Source organism: Erpetoichthys calabaricus, chromosome 3 (assembly GCF_900747795.2).
Source record: "Erpetoichthys calabaricus chromosome 3, fErpCal1.3, whole genome shotgun sequence".
NCBI classification, from domain to species: domain Eukaryota; kingdom Metazoa; phylum Chordata; class Cladistia; order Polypteriformes; family Polypteridae; genus Erpetoichthys; species Erpetoichthys calabaricus.
Genome location: NC_041396.2, coordinates 276,134,262 through 276,151,431, shown reverse-complemented (window position 1 = coordinate 276,151,431; position 17,170 = coordinate 276,134,262). Strand labels below are relative to the sequence as shown.

General features: G+C 37.7%; 1 protein-coding gene across 4 annotated transcripts in view; it reads left to right on the top strand.

Annotated features, from left to right (window-relative positions):
- Positions 1-10,241, top strand: part of neurl4 (neuralized E3 ubiquitin protein ligase 4) — a 113,858-nt gene extending 103,617 nt beyond the window's left edge. For all 4 annotated transcript variants that reach the window (XM_051925430.1, XM_028798364.2, XM_051925429.1 and 1 more), the window contains 6 exons: positions 249-342; positions 1,392-1,499; positions 1,689-1,833; positions 2,024-2,136; positions 2,652-2,811; positions 7,207-10,241. In XM_051925430.1, the coding sequence (XP_051781390.1) occupies positions 249-342; positions 1,392-1,499; positions 1,689-1,833; positions 2,024-2,136; positions 2,652-2,811; positions 7,207-7,411 (825 nt within the window). In that variant the 3' untranslated portion in view covers positions 7,412-10,241. The remainder of the gene's footprint in view (positions 1-248; positions 343-1,391; positions 1,500-1,688; positions 1,834-2,023; positions 2,137-2,651; positions 2,812-7,206) is intronic.
- Positions 10,242-17,170: the final 6,929 nt, after the last annotated feature.

The window sequence follows — 17,170 nt, the reverse complement described above, 5'->3', positions numbered from 1 at the left end:
AAACTATTAGCTTCTAAAACATTCATTATATTGATTCTAAGACGTATTTAATTTAACATTAAGCTCAGTGGTGTCCATTCTGAGACTTTTGCATACTGTAACTGGCATTAGGTCATTTGGCAACCCCACATTTACTAAGTTGCTGGCTCAGGTTTGAGAATCACTGACGAAAATAAATAAAGTAAATAATTGACCCCAGTGATCATATTGATGTGAAACATATCTGTCTTCTATGTTCTGACACTCAGGTTACAATAATTACAAATCATGTGCAGGCTGTGGGAGCAGAACCTGTTGATATACGTTGCCAGGCAGACATGGAGAAAGCAGACATGGTGGATGGTACGTTTGTTTTGTATTCTGTGGGATAGCGGACAATATTCCAAACTGTTTAAATGTGTGCATATGATTCTACAGTCATACATGTATTGTAAAAGGCATATTTTAATGCTTTCAGTATATGTCTATAAAGGGCTTCTGAGGCTTTTGTGCTCACTCATGGCTAAATGCTCTTTGTCTATGTTTGTGCTTCTCACTGGTGATATCACACGTTACTTGTCAAGAAAAGTCTGTGTAAAGCAGTCTAGAGAAGACAAAAACCACTAGAAAGAAAATTGTAGTCCATCTTTATACTGTACAAAACTGCCAAACATTACAAAAATTACTCTTGATAAAAATGTTTTGAACAGAGTAACAGCTCTGTTCAAATGTAAAATGGTTGTTAAAGCTGGATATTTGCTGGCAAACTGAGCTGCTGTATACTTCAAGCTTTACAGTCTGTATGTCAGATCACTTCCATTACCATGTGTAGGAAAAATTGTTCAGTGGTCATAGACCTATAGTGCACTTAAGCCTCCTCCCCTCCGTGTATCTGCGACTGTACTGTATTTTCATTTTCCAAAATCGTTGTTTGATAGCTACTCATGATCTGCTTGCTATCTAATTCAGAAACTGTTTGAAATTGGAGGCTTTGTTCTTTATCCTAAACACATCCCCAGTTTTATACAACATGAAGGTACTCATATAATATACAAGGCCCAGTTGTACAGTGGTAATTGTAAATGGAAATATGTTCCTGCAAGAATTTCATTTAGATGCTAGAAAAATTTCAGGTGCTATGTCAGCAGCTTGAAAGAGTGTCACATCATTTTCTTGAATTGCTTAGAGAGAAAAGCCAAGCAAAATGACACCTTTTATTGGCTAACTAAAAAGATTACAATATGCAAGCTTTCGAGGCAACTCAGGCCCCTTCTTCAGGCCTTTTATTGGCTTTAGTTAGCCAACAAAAGGTGTCATTTTGCTTGGCTTTTCTCTACATTCATAATGGCTAACATGGTACAACACCCTAGTACTACTTGAATTGCTTAGAAATCTAAACTGTTATTTCACAGGCATCAAGGAAAGTGTGTGCTGGACTCCACCTCCAGAGGTGAACCCAATGAAAACTTGTGAATACCAAGCCCTGTGCACACGTTTCAAAGACCTTCTCACCCTTCCAGGTAAGAACTGAAAATGTGTTTTTTAATCTAAATTGTATGCTCTTACAACCAAGCACTGAACTACTGTAAATAGTCGCATCTGCTCTTGGAGTTATTCATATAGTGGTATGCAGAGAGGAAATATGTTACATTTTGGCATGAACTAGCAAGAGCTGAAGGGTAATAAATTGAGTCCTTTCCTTGGAATAGATGGATACTTCAATGAAGATGCCAAACTGAACCTCTGCTACTGTGAATCTTGCCATAAACTGCGTGGAGATGAGGCTTACTATAAACGTGGTGAACCACCACGTGATTATGCTCTGCCTTTTGGCTGGTGTCGATTTGCTTTGAGGTATGAAAATGTAAACTTTTTTTTTATATTTATATATAATATCTATTTCCTCTGTTTTTACTAAGTAATTTATATTTTAATGTTTTTTTTTCTTTAAGTTTTCTGCACCCTTGCCCAAGTGGCACAGGTGACCACCTGCTATTTAATAATAATCTTGTATCCAGTGATGTAATGCTGTTTGCCTCTCTAGGATCAATCCACGGAGCGACATGGCCAACACCTTTAAAAAATGGCATATTGCCTATCATGGCTGCTCTGTGGGAACACTGAGGACAACTCTAGATCAGTGTGAACTTGTCTCAGGTGAGGAACATGCCTACTGTTAAACTAAATTTTTTTTTTTAATTCATTGATTGGTCCTAAGTCATATTTTTTGTTTTGGTGGATAAAAAAACTGATAGCTGTTAAGACAGGTCACAAAGACAAAAAATAGTACAGCATTTCTGGTCTTGGTACCACTTATGAAAAAGTACTTTATAAATAAGATGTCTTTATTATGAATAAAAACCTATTCTCACCCTTTAACAATAGCTATTTTTTGACAGCCTGTAGAGCTTTAACCTGTAAAATATATTTTTTCTCTCTCTCTTTTATTCTGCTAACAGTGTGGCCCTCTACATGTCAAGATACAGGACTGTTAACTGTAACTTTATACTACTGATTCACTGTCTGACCCTAAACCAGTCAGATCTATTTTTCAGTGTGTTAACACCATCGCAAGCTCCTTCACATGTATATCTGTTGAAAGGCTATAGATATATCAAGTAGTTTTGTACATTAAATTTTAGAAATGCATTTTCTTTCCTGCTTTTTTGCAGGTAGCTTGTCAGTTTTCTCTGTAGCACCAACCAAAGTAGATGTCCAAAATGAGTATACAGAGACAGAGGAAAATAGCGCTCCTGAGAGAGAAGCTGTTAAAGTGAAGCTGTCTCCAACCATGCGCTATTCAGGCTTGGAAGCCTTTGCCCCAAAAGTGCAGTAAGTTTTCAGCATTTACATTTACAGTTGGCAATTAAGCTCATATACCTCAGTAGCATGTTATTGCTTACAAGTATTCTTCACTTCTGGCAACAGGGATTCGGCTTTTGTGAGCCCTTCTTTCAAACTTGCTTATCATGTGATTTGTTTTGAGCATTTACATTAAATAGTAAAACTGTATGTTAATAGTTTTCATAAAACAGGAATTCAAAGAAATTAGAGGTTTAATAACTAAGTTCTTGTGTGAAATAAAAAATAAAATACCTGTGATGTATGGCAAAGAGACCAGGATAAAAAGAAGAGCTGATTGCTGATGTTCTTTGTAAAATCTTGGCAATTGTGGAAGAATAAATCATTATTCAGCTACCACCTAAATAAAATTCACAAAGAGGAGTCGTAAGTTTTCTAAAGCTAGTGCATCTGGTAATTAATAACATATATAACTTGAATAAAGGCCAAAAACAGCAGGAGATGCGAGTATTATAAAAAAAGAATTCTAAAATCCTATTGTGTGTTCAAATAGGTTTACTTTATCTAATATTGAGTTTTGTCGAAAAGTTCTGAGGCCATTCATTGTATAAAATATGTTGAAATGATATTAGAAACGGAATAAATACTTTTTCATAGCACTTGCACCTTTGTAATTCAAATCTTTGTAAAACTAACTCCTAATTACTGTTAAATATCATAGAAAACATTTTAAGCTTTCTCTGGCAGCAAAAATTACCTACATTGTTGTTCACATAGCTCTACAGTGCAAAATTAGTTTAATTATAGCAAATGTCATCAAAGTAAACCATAAAAATACATTGCTTTTAATAAAATACTGTTTAATGAAGCTTTTTACTACTTTGTGTTTCACATTCAAGGGAATGACCTTTTGATCTTTGTAAGGTGTTTCCAAACTATTTCACAGTCTTTTTTGAAGTTGTGATGCACAGGATAATGCAAGGAGACATGAACAACACACATGACTCCTTGAGTGAACCGTAGCACATGAACCCACAAGTATATACAGTGGCATACAAAAGTTTGGGCACCATTGTTTAAATGTCTATAACTGTGAAAAGTGAACAGAAGATGAACTGATCACCAAAAGGCATAAAGTCAAAGATGACATATTTCTTTAATATTTTGAGCGAGATCACATATTTATTTCCATCATTCACAGGTACAAAATACCAAAAAAATGAAAAGGACCTGAAGCAAAAGTTTGGGCACCCGACATAGTCAATACTTAGTTACACCCCCTTTGGAAAGTATCACAGCCTATAAATGCTTTTTCTAAGAGTCTTTCAGTACTTAGGTTATTTCTGCCCATTCATCTTTGCAAAAGGCTTCTATTTCTGCAGGATTCTTGGGCCGTCTTGCAAGCCCTGCTCTTTTGAGATCTACCCACAGATTTTCAATGATGTTTAGATTAGGGGACTGTAAGGAGAATGCCGTTCTCTTTTTATCTTCAAAATTTTTACAGATGTTGTGATGTTTGCTTCCAGAATTTTCTGGTATTTATTTGAATCCATTCTTCCCTCTACCAATGACATGTTTCCTGTGCCACTGGTTGCAACACAAGCCCAAAGCATGATTGATCCACCCCCATGCTTAAGTTGGAGAGGTGTTCTTTTCTTGGAATTCAGCACCCTTTTTTCTCCAAATATACCTTTGCACATTGTGGCAAAAAAAGTTCAGAAATGCACCAGGCTTGTTTAGATGTTCATTTGCAAACTTTAGCCGCTGACTATTGTGGCTTGGACACAGGAAAGGTTTTCTTCTGCTGACTCTACCATGAAGGTCTTATTTATTCAGGTGTGACTGCACAGTAGAACAGTGCACCCCCACTCCAGAGTCTGCTAAATCTTCTTGACGGTCTTTTGCAGTCAAACGGGGGTTTTTATTTGCCTTTCTAGCAATCCAACGAGCAGTTCTTTCTGAAAGTTTTCTTGGTCTTCCAGACCTCAAATTGACCGCCACCATTCCTGTTAACTGCCATTTCTTAATAACATTACAAACTGAGGAAACAGCTACCTGAAAACGCTTGGTTATCTTCTTGTAGCCGCCTTCTGCTTTATGAGCATTAATCATTTTATTTTTCAAAGTACTAGGCAGCTGCTTAGAGGAGTTCATCACTGCTGATTGTTGGTTCAAGATTTGAGTCAGAGAATTTATACACCTTTGCAATTTGTATCCTGGAATTTCCTAAAGATTAGTGTGAACAGGCTATGGTCTGTGAATTAGCTAATTAAGGTCTGAGACTTCAAATATCTTGGGGTGCCCAGACTTTTGCATAGTGCTCCTTTCCTTTTTTCACTGCACAATTGTACAAAGCAAAAATAATATAATAATCTTGCATAAAATGCTGAAAAGAAATGTCATCTTTACCTTTATGGTTTTTGGTGATCAGTTCATCTTCTGCTCACTTAACTATTCACAGCAACAGACAACTTAAGCAAGGGAGCCAAAAACTTTTCATGACACAGTAGCCTGCATGTCCAGCTCCACCATGTTTGGCATTCTGCCAGGAGGGCAGTCTCTGAATTTTTCTTCTGCTGTGAGAACGACTAAGCCTGGGACTGTGTCAAAATATCTAGCCATGTTCCATTCAACTGCTTGAAGCAAGGTGTGCTTAGAATGACTATGAAGACGATTGGGAGTTAACACTAGTAGTGTGCATTTGAAAATAATCTCAGAGCCGGTCAGTGTATACACGAAAATGTGTCTTCATTTTGTTTTATAAGATGAAAAATGATATTAATGTTGTTTACACAGTTTTTTGTAGAGAGTTGGAGCCTATATTCTTAATAATGAGGAACTATTTGTCAATTGATTGTTATACTGTAGTCTCCGTAACGTTGTGTTTACCCCTGGAAAAATGATTCAAAAGTGTAACATTTTTTCCAACATGAAAGAATGGTATATGTGGGTTTAGCACACGTCCTTCGTGTGATATGTTTTGAAACAGTCTCCACACACACGCCATTGTTGCAATCAGAACAGTAGAAGCATGTTTGTTTGCTCCCTAAAAGTATTTTTTCCTGTTACTTGTTAATGATAGGGAAGAATGTGTTATTCTAAGTTACCACACCGCAAGGCTTTGACTGCCACATTTCCCCTCAAATGAACACTTCCAGTTGCTTTATTATGATGAATGATTATGAGACTAACATCTTGCTTGCAGACATTTTTCATTTTTTGCCACAAAGCTACTTGCGCCATTGTGATCCTTAACAGGACCAAATTCATCACAAATTTCATGTTAGTTCAGTCATACAGTGCCGTATGCATCAGTTTCACTATCCATGTCAACATCTGATGACCAATTCACATTGTCACTATTATTGTTTGATTTAACTAGATAGATAGATAGATAGATAGATAGATAGATAGATAGATAGATAGATAGATAGATAGATAGATAGATAGATAGATAGATAGATAGATAGATAGATAGATAGATAGATAGATAGATACTTTATTAATCCCAAGGGGAAATTCACATTGATTAAAACTATTGACTCAGTTTCAGTTTTTGTTCTAAAACTGACTTTATAACTTCTCATTTAAACACCATTGTGATTTGGTTGAAGGCTCTGACCTACTCGTGAATATTGATGAGTTATTTTAGAGTTGGAAAACACATAGAAATAACCAAGATTTTTTGCAGCATAATTTTATTTTATCCCTATGATGGTAGCAGAATATTTTGAGCTTTACACTGTAAAGGGGATCATGTAAGAGTCTGACTCTGGCTTAATTACACAGAATTCTGAGGTTGAGTCGTGATCAGGGTTAATGATTAATTTTTTTCTTCATAGCACACGTCCAGCCTGAAACTTGAGGCAATTGGAACATACAGAAGAAGACACCTGGACATTAATCCAGTGTCTTCTGGGTTCTCATGATCTTGAAGTTGTGTTTTTTTCCAGGCCTAGTCCACATGAGGGCACATATTTTGTAACCAAAAGTGTTCAATTTTGTTTCAGTCCAAATGCAGTGTCGTTGCTGAGAAGACTCATTGCGATATCATATCGAACTGAGTTTAAAATCCAATTTGTGTAGTCATTTGTGTATTTTCAAAGAGCAATGGGCTTGCATTTAATATCAACTAAAGGACATCATTTAAGTCTTATAGTATAGAGGCTACAGTTCTAATATCCTTTAAAGGTTTTTTATTTGTTTCAAAAATGATGTGCTACAAATGAGAATAGTTTCCTGTTAGAGCATTAAGTTGGAAAACATTGAGAAATAATATTATAGTTAAAGCTGATATGTGATTAAGACTTAGATTAAGATAGCAGCGGTGGGACAGTTGTTAAGACCTATGTGCTCAGAGTTGTGACACCCGTATTTGTTTCTGTAGTACTAATGTATAATTATGTTCATATTCCTCTTTTTTAGGTTTAGAGACCCTCGCTCACACCGCTGTCATCAGGCTCAAGTGGCATTCCAAGTGTGTGTTCGTCCTGGTTCTTATAAGGTTGGAGCTCAAAGCCTTGGTATAGTGGAAGCATTGGACCCTCGTTTCAGCAACAGTGAAATTGAGTGGATTACTAAGGAAAAAGGTGGCACTCTCCTGTATGGACTTCTTATCCGAGTTGAGTGATGAATACAAATGCGACCTGTCCCACTTTGAGAGCATTTGAAATTGTTGTTCTTTAATGGCACTTCTCATGTAGACTAAAATATGGAAGTTAACCAAGCTGTTCACCTAAGTTGTTAGAGCACAACTTGGCACATCTTTGGAGAAATGGATGGAGGAAGCAAATCAGAATCCTTGGCTAAATGCAAAAGCTTTGGGAAGTTGACCAAATTTTTTTTTTTGTGTGGAAAGGACATGAGGCTGGCACAGAACACCTTGAAGGTGACCTGATATGGACAAGATAATTAATATTGAGATTTTCACACCTGCTTAGCAGATCCTTAAATTCTTAAGAGTTGAGGCAGCAAAAATATTTTTTTATTTTGTGTTACAATGTGAAATGTAGTATGGCAGAAATCTACACCAGATTTACATCTGTTTTTAATTGGTCTTCTGAATAGACCAGTTGGTCTGATTTCTCTCAGACATACCAGGTATGTTTTTTAAATAGTTACAAGAAGAATCCAAAGCACTTTATAATGGCATTTCTGGAGCCCAACATCCATAGCCTGCTTAAGACTGCTACGAAATGTAAACTGGGAAAAATTACTCCCCGGAGGATTTATAGATGTCCTCAGGTTCGTATGCAGCTATCACTTCTAGAAAATCTTTTTTCCCTGTAATCAACATCAATGTCTAGGTAAAGCAGAGAGAATAAAATCAAGCCATCTAGGTGTTACAGCTACTGCTGCCATCAAACTGGCAACCACATTTTTTTTTTTCCTTTAATTAAAACTTTTTATTGGGACATCAGTGACTAACAATCAAAACTACTTTCTCTTCACTGGAACATTTTTTATATGTACTTTTTTCCCTTTAAAATCAAACCGTGTATATATAGATATGCTACCCCAGCTTCACAGATATTATTACTGCAGTTTAACCAGTTCACTTACATTCAGGATACTCTGTTACCTGCACTGTTTACACTACAAACTGACTTTTGTTCTTTGGGATTACTTCATACTGGAAATTTAAAAAAAAAAAAAAAAAAAAAAACATCAATGAGCATGATCAGTCCAACCAAATGGTGACTACAAAACTTGAAATGAAGGAGCACAATTGCAAAAGCTGAACCTGTTGTCTGAATCTTCTTGGTGACGATCTTTTCAGTTTTCTTTGTTCTCATTGTTTTGTCCAGTGTTCACTTCCCTGAAGTACCTCATTTTCTTGAGGTTGCCTTTCTGCTCATGTGAGGCATAGTGATGTTAAAGGATTGTTGAACCACTGTCACACACATTGCTTTTTTGGGTTTGTTGAATACCAATGTTACAGAAGTTCTGAAGGCGTTTTGTGCCTAATGAAGAGTTTGCAGAAGGTTTCATACATACTTAATGTTGCATGATTCCGGTAGAAAGCAGGGTCGTGAACCTCGTATCCCCATCATGTCCAAGAATGATGAGAGAACATTCTTAGTTATAGAATGTTTATTAAGTCCACATCTGAGTGATATGCTTGAAATATTTGCAAACAGCTGGGTGACTGATTGTTTACCTGTTAGGCCTGTGAATCTTTAACAAAATCCTAGTTATCAGGAATTCATTTTAAAACACACCTTGTTCCAGCATTGAGGGTTCTTCACAGATTTGCAGGTGATGCCACTTCTGAAGATTGCCCTTTCTCAAATTGAATATTAGGAGTTTACACACCAATGTAAGCATTTTGCAGTAAAATCTTCCTATGCTGTTGTAAAAGTGCACTCTCCTAACAATTACTAAAATTCCTCCTATCTGGTAAATACTTTGTTGGACATGCCCTCTTATTTACTGGTGTGTGAAATTCTAAAGCCTTACCTGCTACATGTAAAGCTGTTTGTTTAGACCACTAGAATAAGGGGGGTACCAAGTAGATTTCTTGAGTCAAAAAATTTGAACTGGCCAGATTAGAATTAAAAAGTAAAATCTAGTGGTAAAGGTATAAAGATTTTGGATTTTACTTTACAGATGACACCATTATATTTTGACACTAGTGGTGTACTTTCATAATATGCGTATATATTTGCATGAATGACAGCAAAGCTTCCTTTATGTGTTGCTGCATTGCAGATAGCACATCTAACATTTGTCTTTACATCTATAACTACAGTTCATTTATTTGTGGGGAAAATATGCAAGATTTTTCTGTTAGTAGCCAGATTTAATTATACAATATGCAACGTCAATTGCATTTCCCCCCCCCCCCCCCCCCATACAGCTCCCATATAATTTGTCATCTTTATGTGCTGAATGGGGGACCCAGCACCAGTTGCCATTCATTGTGTAGTTATTTTTATAAATGTAGGAGGCCTGCTGTGTTCTTTGGCAGTGATCAGGTAGGCTCCTTAATTTCTCCTTTTGTCTACTTAGAATACTACAGACTATTACAATGCACTGAAATATGTCTTTTTTTTTTGTTTGTTTTTATTACCAAACGTTGAAGGAGTTTCTAGAAAATAAACTTTAATCTTTGTATGGCTTTTATACAGCACACAGTCCATATGTCATCCCTGGCAGCTTCAGACTCGCTGTGCTATATGAAATCCATCGTTGCCTTTTGAATGATGGAGTCCATTTTCTTTGAGGCTTCTAGATAAAGGTGTTTGCCAATCAATGTCATTTATTTATTCAAAGAAGAAAAGACTTGTTTAAAGAAAATATAATTAAAACATGTGAATATTTGAGCTCTTCAGCCCTGAAGATGCAATTTTGTTTTACTTATTTATTTTTTCCATATATTTTGTTGTACAGACTGTTACATATATCATATCTTCCTAATTTGTACAGAACAAAAAATAATGCACATTGTATGAAACAAATTGCCTGCCTGTTTTGTTTTTTAAATCTTACAGAAATGTGTAACTGGTGATCTGCGAATTGAAGCTATAACTTTTGTACCCTGACACATTTTTAGTGGCAAGAAAGTAGTATTGCCTTGTAAAACCATGCCAGAAATTATTGTGCTGTGTTAAGCTGATGTTACATTACACAACTTCTAGTTGGAGGACATGTCACACTTGACAACTGCAGTTGCTGGTCTCATCAGCTGAATATGCCATATTGCAGAACTAGAAATCACAGGATGTATCAAATTTGATAACTGCATAATGGGTTTCTAGCAGAGTTTTGCATTCCAAAGTATCCTGAGCTTGCCCCTTTATCCTGACAGCCAATAGAAGGCTTTACACATACTGTGAGTTGAGTTTAGCCACAATCTCTACCCCCATTCTGTTGTGTGGTACATAAAACATGCAACATGTTTGTCAGGTCCAAAACATCCGCATTCCTTATTCTTCCAAGCTGCATTATATGCATTGTATGTACTTAATGGGTGAGGTCTCATTTGATTGTAAACTGTCATGCCCACAGAGCCCGCCTCTACAACTTAAGACAAAATCAACCATCTTGGAAAGCCTGTTTGATTTTGTTACAGTGAGTAACAGACTGGTTTGGAAGAGTCGCTGGGTATGTTATACTGCACGGCTGAAGATCACAGAAGTATGCCTCACTGCCCTTGACTCACTAAGATTATGTAAGTGAAGTCTACAACTGAAAATCGCTGGTAAAGTCGTGTAGTGTGACATAGACTTCATTGTAATTTTTAAGCAGAGAGGTCTTCAACAGTTGGTCAGATTTCTTTATGGAATGGTGTACATGTAGCCGCATCTGTATATACATTGTTAAATAAGAACAAAACTGTGATAAGCGAGAGGAGATCATTCTGTCCATCAAGTATTAACCATGTACTTAAGGTTAAAAGTTAAACTTACAATGGGAACATTTTTCCAATTTAAGCAACAATTTCTTGTCCAAACTAATTTTTTTAAAATGAATCTGCTAAACATTTAATTAAAATCATAGAAAGTGGTTTACAAGAAAAGTATACTGGTCTGGTTAAATTTAGTTAACATGCCATATTGTGGACTAGCATCATATGTGTGGCTGGCTCCTGTTTTAAAAATCTGTTATCAGAATAAGCTTTTTAACAGGAGAGTGAGTAGAGAAAATAGTAGTTGTCTGAAATACTGCACTTCTCTGAATCCAGTAGACAAGTGTTAACAGTAGTATTGGAAGCCAGAGAATTGCGATAGATCATCCATCCATCCATTATCCAACCCGCTATATCCTAACTACAGGGTCACGGGGGTCTGCTGGAGCCAATCCCAGCCAACACAGGGCGCAAGGCAGGAAACAAACCCCGGGCAGGGCACCAGCCCACCGCAGGGTGCGCACACACACACACTAGGGCAATTTTAGGATCACCAATGCACCTAACCTGCATGTCTTTGGACTGTGGGAGGAAACCGGAGCACCCAGAGGAAACCCATGCAGACACGGGGAGAACATGCAAACTCCGCCGAGGGTGGACCCGGGAAGCGAACCCGGGTGCGATAGATCACTTAAGTTGAATGTGTGTGTGTGCCCTGGTCCTAGGTTTCACTTTTGCTCTTCACAATAAAGCGTAACCGGCCTGAATGGAGCTTTTTATTTACTGAATATGTAAAATTATCAAAACAACAGCTAGAGATAGGAAGATAGGAAAGAATCCAGTTAGCAGTTAATGTTTTCTGAGCCCCAATGTAGGTGAGTTAGTTGTTTCTAACCTGCTTTGTCCTTAACAGGGATGTTTTGTGCTGATTCCTATCCCAGCCAGCAATATAGCGCAAGGCAAGAACAGTTCCTGAACAGGGCACCAGTCCATCACAGTGTAAGCACATCCACCCACTAGAGCCAATTTAATGTTGCCATTCCAACCAATCTGACTATGGAAGAAAACCTACACAAACACAGGGTGAACATGCAAATTCCACACAGGGAAGACCCAGGATGCAAACCCTGGTCACCTTACCATGAGGCAGCAGCGCTACCACTGTGTTGCCGTGCTGCCTTCCCAATGTAGGTAAGTTCAATAAAGTATGAGTAGAACCTTTTTGTTTTAGAGAAGTATTCCCTTAAAGCCACTGTGTCAAAAGCACAAAACATGTCAACTTTGTATGAGATGTGGCATCATTGAAAATGAATCAGTCATAAAACCCATGGATGACAACATCTACTGGCCTGTGATTAGACTGAGAGTGTCTTCTCAAGTATGTGTGTGAAACGTTAACTTTTGAAAAAACAGTCATTCTCCAACCTGCTATAACCTAACACAGGGTCACGGGGGACTGCGGGGGTCCTGCAGGGCATGAACAAACCCCTGGCAGGGCACACACACCAAGCACACACTAGGGACAATTTAGGATCGCCAATGCACCTAACCTGCATGTCTTTGGACTGTGGGAGGAAACCGGAGCACCCAGAGGAAGCCCACGCAGACACGGGGAGAACATGCAAACTCCACGCAGGGAGGACCCGAGAAGTGAACCCAAACTACCACTGCGCCACCATGCCACCCTTTGAAAAAACAGTTTATTTCAAAAAGAATACATAAAGGTCTGACAAATGGAGATTATTCTTGAACAGCAAAAGGTACAGATAAACAATGTTTAGCATGTCCAGTTAAAGTCACAAGTTTACATACACTTAGGGTGGATTCTTTAAAACTCACTTTATAATGGATTTTATACTAACAAACTATACATTTGGTGTATCTTTTAAGACATTTTCTTTGTGCTGTTCACAGACAGATTATTTCAATTTTTAATGGCTATATCACAATCCCAGTGAGTCACAACTTTACAGTCACTTTGTTAACCGCGCCTTTAAACAGCTTGGAAAATTCCAGAAAATGTTCAACCTTTAGGCAATTAAACAATCACCTTCTGATAGCCGGCAGCTGACCAGGAGAAATAACCGGCAGTGAGAAATTAAAAGTCAATCACTCAGCGGGTGGTGGAAACTTAAAGCCGACGGTCTCTTAGTGATTCAACTGAACGCGGAAAGCACCGAAGTTACTACAAAAAAACGGAGAAGATGACATCAACACTAAACGTAAGTTCTATCTGCTCTCTGCCCCTTGAGGGCATGTTTATATGTTGTATGTCCTGCAGCATGTACAGTTCAGGCTTTCCGGCCAACAGTGTAGACAGCTTCACCTGCCAAAAGTGTTTAGTTAATTTAGAGTTGGTCGGGAAAATACGTGAATTGGAGGACCACGTTAGGAATCTGATAGCAATTAGGCAAACCGAAAATTGGATCGACTGGGTTTGTTTAGACAATTCGGCTACTTCTGATTCGGCTTCAGTCTCTCCTGGCCCCACTGTAGTCAGTGCACGGCCGAAGTCAGCAGCACCAATTCAGCCACAGGGCGAGTGGGTAACAGTAAGATGGGGGTCTAAGAAGCCAAAATTTAGTACCCCAGCATCCAGGTCACCAATTCGGGCCCAGAATAGATTCTCAGCACTCCACAGTGCACCTGTGGAAGCTGAGAATAACAAAGTGCTCATAATTGGCGATTCCATAGTGTGGAATGTTAGAATTCCAAACTATGTTAAACCAGCAGTTAATGTTAAGTGCCTCGCAGGGGCCAAGATTTCTGGCATAGAGGCCGCTTTGGACCGTGTCGCCGACAATGAAGTATCTACCTTATTGCTGCATGTCAGCACTAATGATATTTATTCACAGCAATCTGAGGTATTAAAGAGGAATTTCATCTCTCTATACATCAAAGCTAAAAGAAAATGTCGGAATTTAGTTGTATCTGGCCCCTTGCCAAGATTATATAGAGTGGATGTGGTTTATAGCAGATTGCATTCCCTTCACTGCTGGCTATAAACCTGGTGTGCAAATAGAAGCATAGCGTTTGTGAACAATTGGGATGATTTTTGGAAAAGTCCTGGATTTTTCAAAAGAGATGGTCTTCATCCTAACTGGAGGGGATCTTATGTATTCCAAAATATGGCAGCAAAACTGCCTGGTTGTCTGATTAGAGCACCATCCAGGCCGCAGTCATGTGATCTTAAATCACAGGCTGTTGTTTATCCCACCTGTTACTATCCTGAAGCTGTTACCCAAAATCCCTGTTGTGGGGCATCCAGTAAATTTAGTCTTGATACAAACCTTAAATTAACTGATAACCAAAAAATAAGGTGTATAATTAGACCAAGGGATAAAACCAGACCCTCCACCAGGGGCATCTGTAATATATTTATTGTTTTAATTTGAAGTAAATTTCTATCACCAGTTCAGAAAGAACCATGCAGTTTTAAATGCTGCTTATTGAACATTCGCTCTCTTGGCAGTAAAGCTGTTTTGGTAAATGATATTATATTAAGTACAAAATCTGATCTGTGTCTTCTCACTGAAACCTGGCTTAGTAAATGTGACACTGTTCCCTTAGCTGAGGCGTCACCAGATGGCTACTCGTTCCTTCATAAGTCTATAGAGATTCTGGTCGAGGAGGAGGCCTTGGAATAATTCACTGTAGCAAAATGCAAATCACTTCTAAAAATTTAGGCAACTTTACATCCTTTGAGGCATTCATTTTAAATATTAAAACAGATTCCAGCACAATTATAGTGCTAGTCTACAGACCACCAGGGCCATATTCATTGTTCATGACTGAATTTAGCAACCTTCTATCTGATTTGGCTGTAAATTATGATCACGTAGTACTGATGGGGGATTTTAATGTACACGTTGATGTGGAAACTGACACTTTTAGCAAATGTTTTACTTATTTGTTAAATTCAGTAGGATTTTGTCAGATTGTCAAAGGTCCAACTCATAATCATAACCACACATTAGATTTAATTATAACTTACAAAGTTGAAATTCAAAATTATAATATTACTCCATTAAATGGAGTTATTTCCGATCACTACTTAATTACATTTGATATAGTCCTACCCTTGCCAACACACTCACAGATTAAAACAAAGACATTGCGACATCTAGATTGTAATTCTGCTTCAAATTTTGTAGATACTTTGAGTAAGTCGAGTGTAATTGTGGAAAACCATTTAGATCAGTTAACATCAAATGTAAACGTGGAAAACAATTTAGATCAGCTAACATCACATTATAATGTGACCTTGAGAGATGCTCTGGACACAGTGGCTCCCCTTTAAACAAAAGTGATCAAAGCACATAGAAACTCTCCCTGGTTTAATGAAAACACTCAAGCTCTTAAATTAGAGTGTCGAAAACTGGAGCGCAGATGGAGAACAACAAAGCTACATGTCTGTCAAATTGCATGGACAGAGAGTGTTAATAAATATAAAAAAGCTCTCTTTAAAGCTTGCTCAGAATACTATTCTACAATAATAGATAGCAATAATAAAAATCCTCGGGTACTGTTTAGAACAGTAGCTAAATTAACAAATGGAAATTCAGATCAACAGTGCAAAATACCAACAGACATTAGCAGACTTTATGAACTTCTTCAATGAGAAAATTAAAAATATAAGATCCCAGATCTCAGCATCACAGTATAAACCACATACTAGCTTAGCAGACCCTGTCTCACCTTGTATTCAGTACTTTACTAATTTTAATCCTGTAACTGAGCAGGAAGTCTTAACTTTCATTTCTAAAATGAAGCCCACTACTTGTTCCCTAGATCCAGTGCCAACAAAACTAGTAAAAAGTGCAATGGATGTTCTTGCAGCACCTATTTTAAACATTATCAATATTTCATTATTGCATGGCACCGTACCTGAAGCACTAAAAGTGTCAGTCATTAAACCATTACTTAAAAAGGTCAGACCTAGACCCACACATACTAAATAATTATAGGCCTATTTCAAATTTACCCATTAATTTTACTGAATCAGCCTGCAATCTAGGAGTTATCTTTGACTCTAGCATGTCATTTAAAGCGCATATTACAAAGTTGTCCAAATCATGTTTCTTCCATCTTAAAAATGTTAGAAAATTAAGGCTCTTTCTAAATAAACAGGATTCTGAGAAATTAATTCACGCATTTATTTCTAGTAGGATTGACTACTGCAATGCGGTGTTCACTGGATGTTCTAACTGTTCTTTATACAGCCTCCAGTTAATCTAAAATGCAGCTGCAAGAATTATTACAAGAACAAGAAAATACGAACACATAACTCCAGTTCTTAAATCCTTACACTGGCTTCCGGTTAAGTTTAGGGCAGATTTCAAAATCCTCCTTTTAACATATAAAGCATTAAATGGCCAAGGTCCGGCTTACTTGTCTGAACTTATCATGACTTACAAACCAGATTGCACATTAAGATCTCAAGATGCCGGTCTGCTTAGGATTCCAAGGATTAATAAAGTAACAGTGGGAGGTTGAGCTTTTAGTTACAGGGCCCCTAAACTGTGGAATGGTCTGCCTGCTACTATAAGAGATGCCCCTTCGGTCTCAGCTTTTAAATCCTGGCTGAAGACTCACTACTTCAGTTTAGCATATCCTGACTAGAGCTGCTGATTAACTGTACAGACTGCATCTCTGTTGTTAGTCATTAGCACTAAAACGTAAGTAATATGACCCTCACCTATTCTGTTTCTCTTCTCGGTACTCGCCACGGCCCACCTGTCAAGTTGTTTTGCCTGCATAAGGTAAAGTAATCCCTGATGGAGGATCGCAGGAATCGTGGGAAAGAGGGGTCCTTTCATTGGATTGGCTGGCCCAGTGCTGTTTCAGCTGTGGAATGGTCAAATGGGGGAGGCAGCTTGATGGATGAGGTCTCCAGGACTCTAAATATATCCAAATCTTATTATGTGATATCATCTACTGTTAAATTCTGTTCCATACATTCCTAAAATTTTTATTTTTATACTGTATTGAGGATTTGTTCTATTCTGTGTATTGTATTGTATTGTATTTTATTGTATT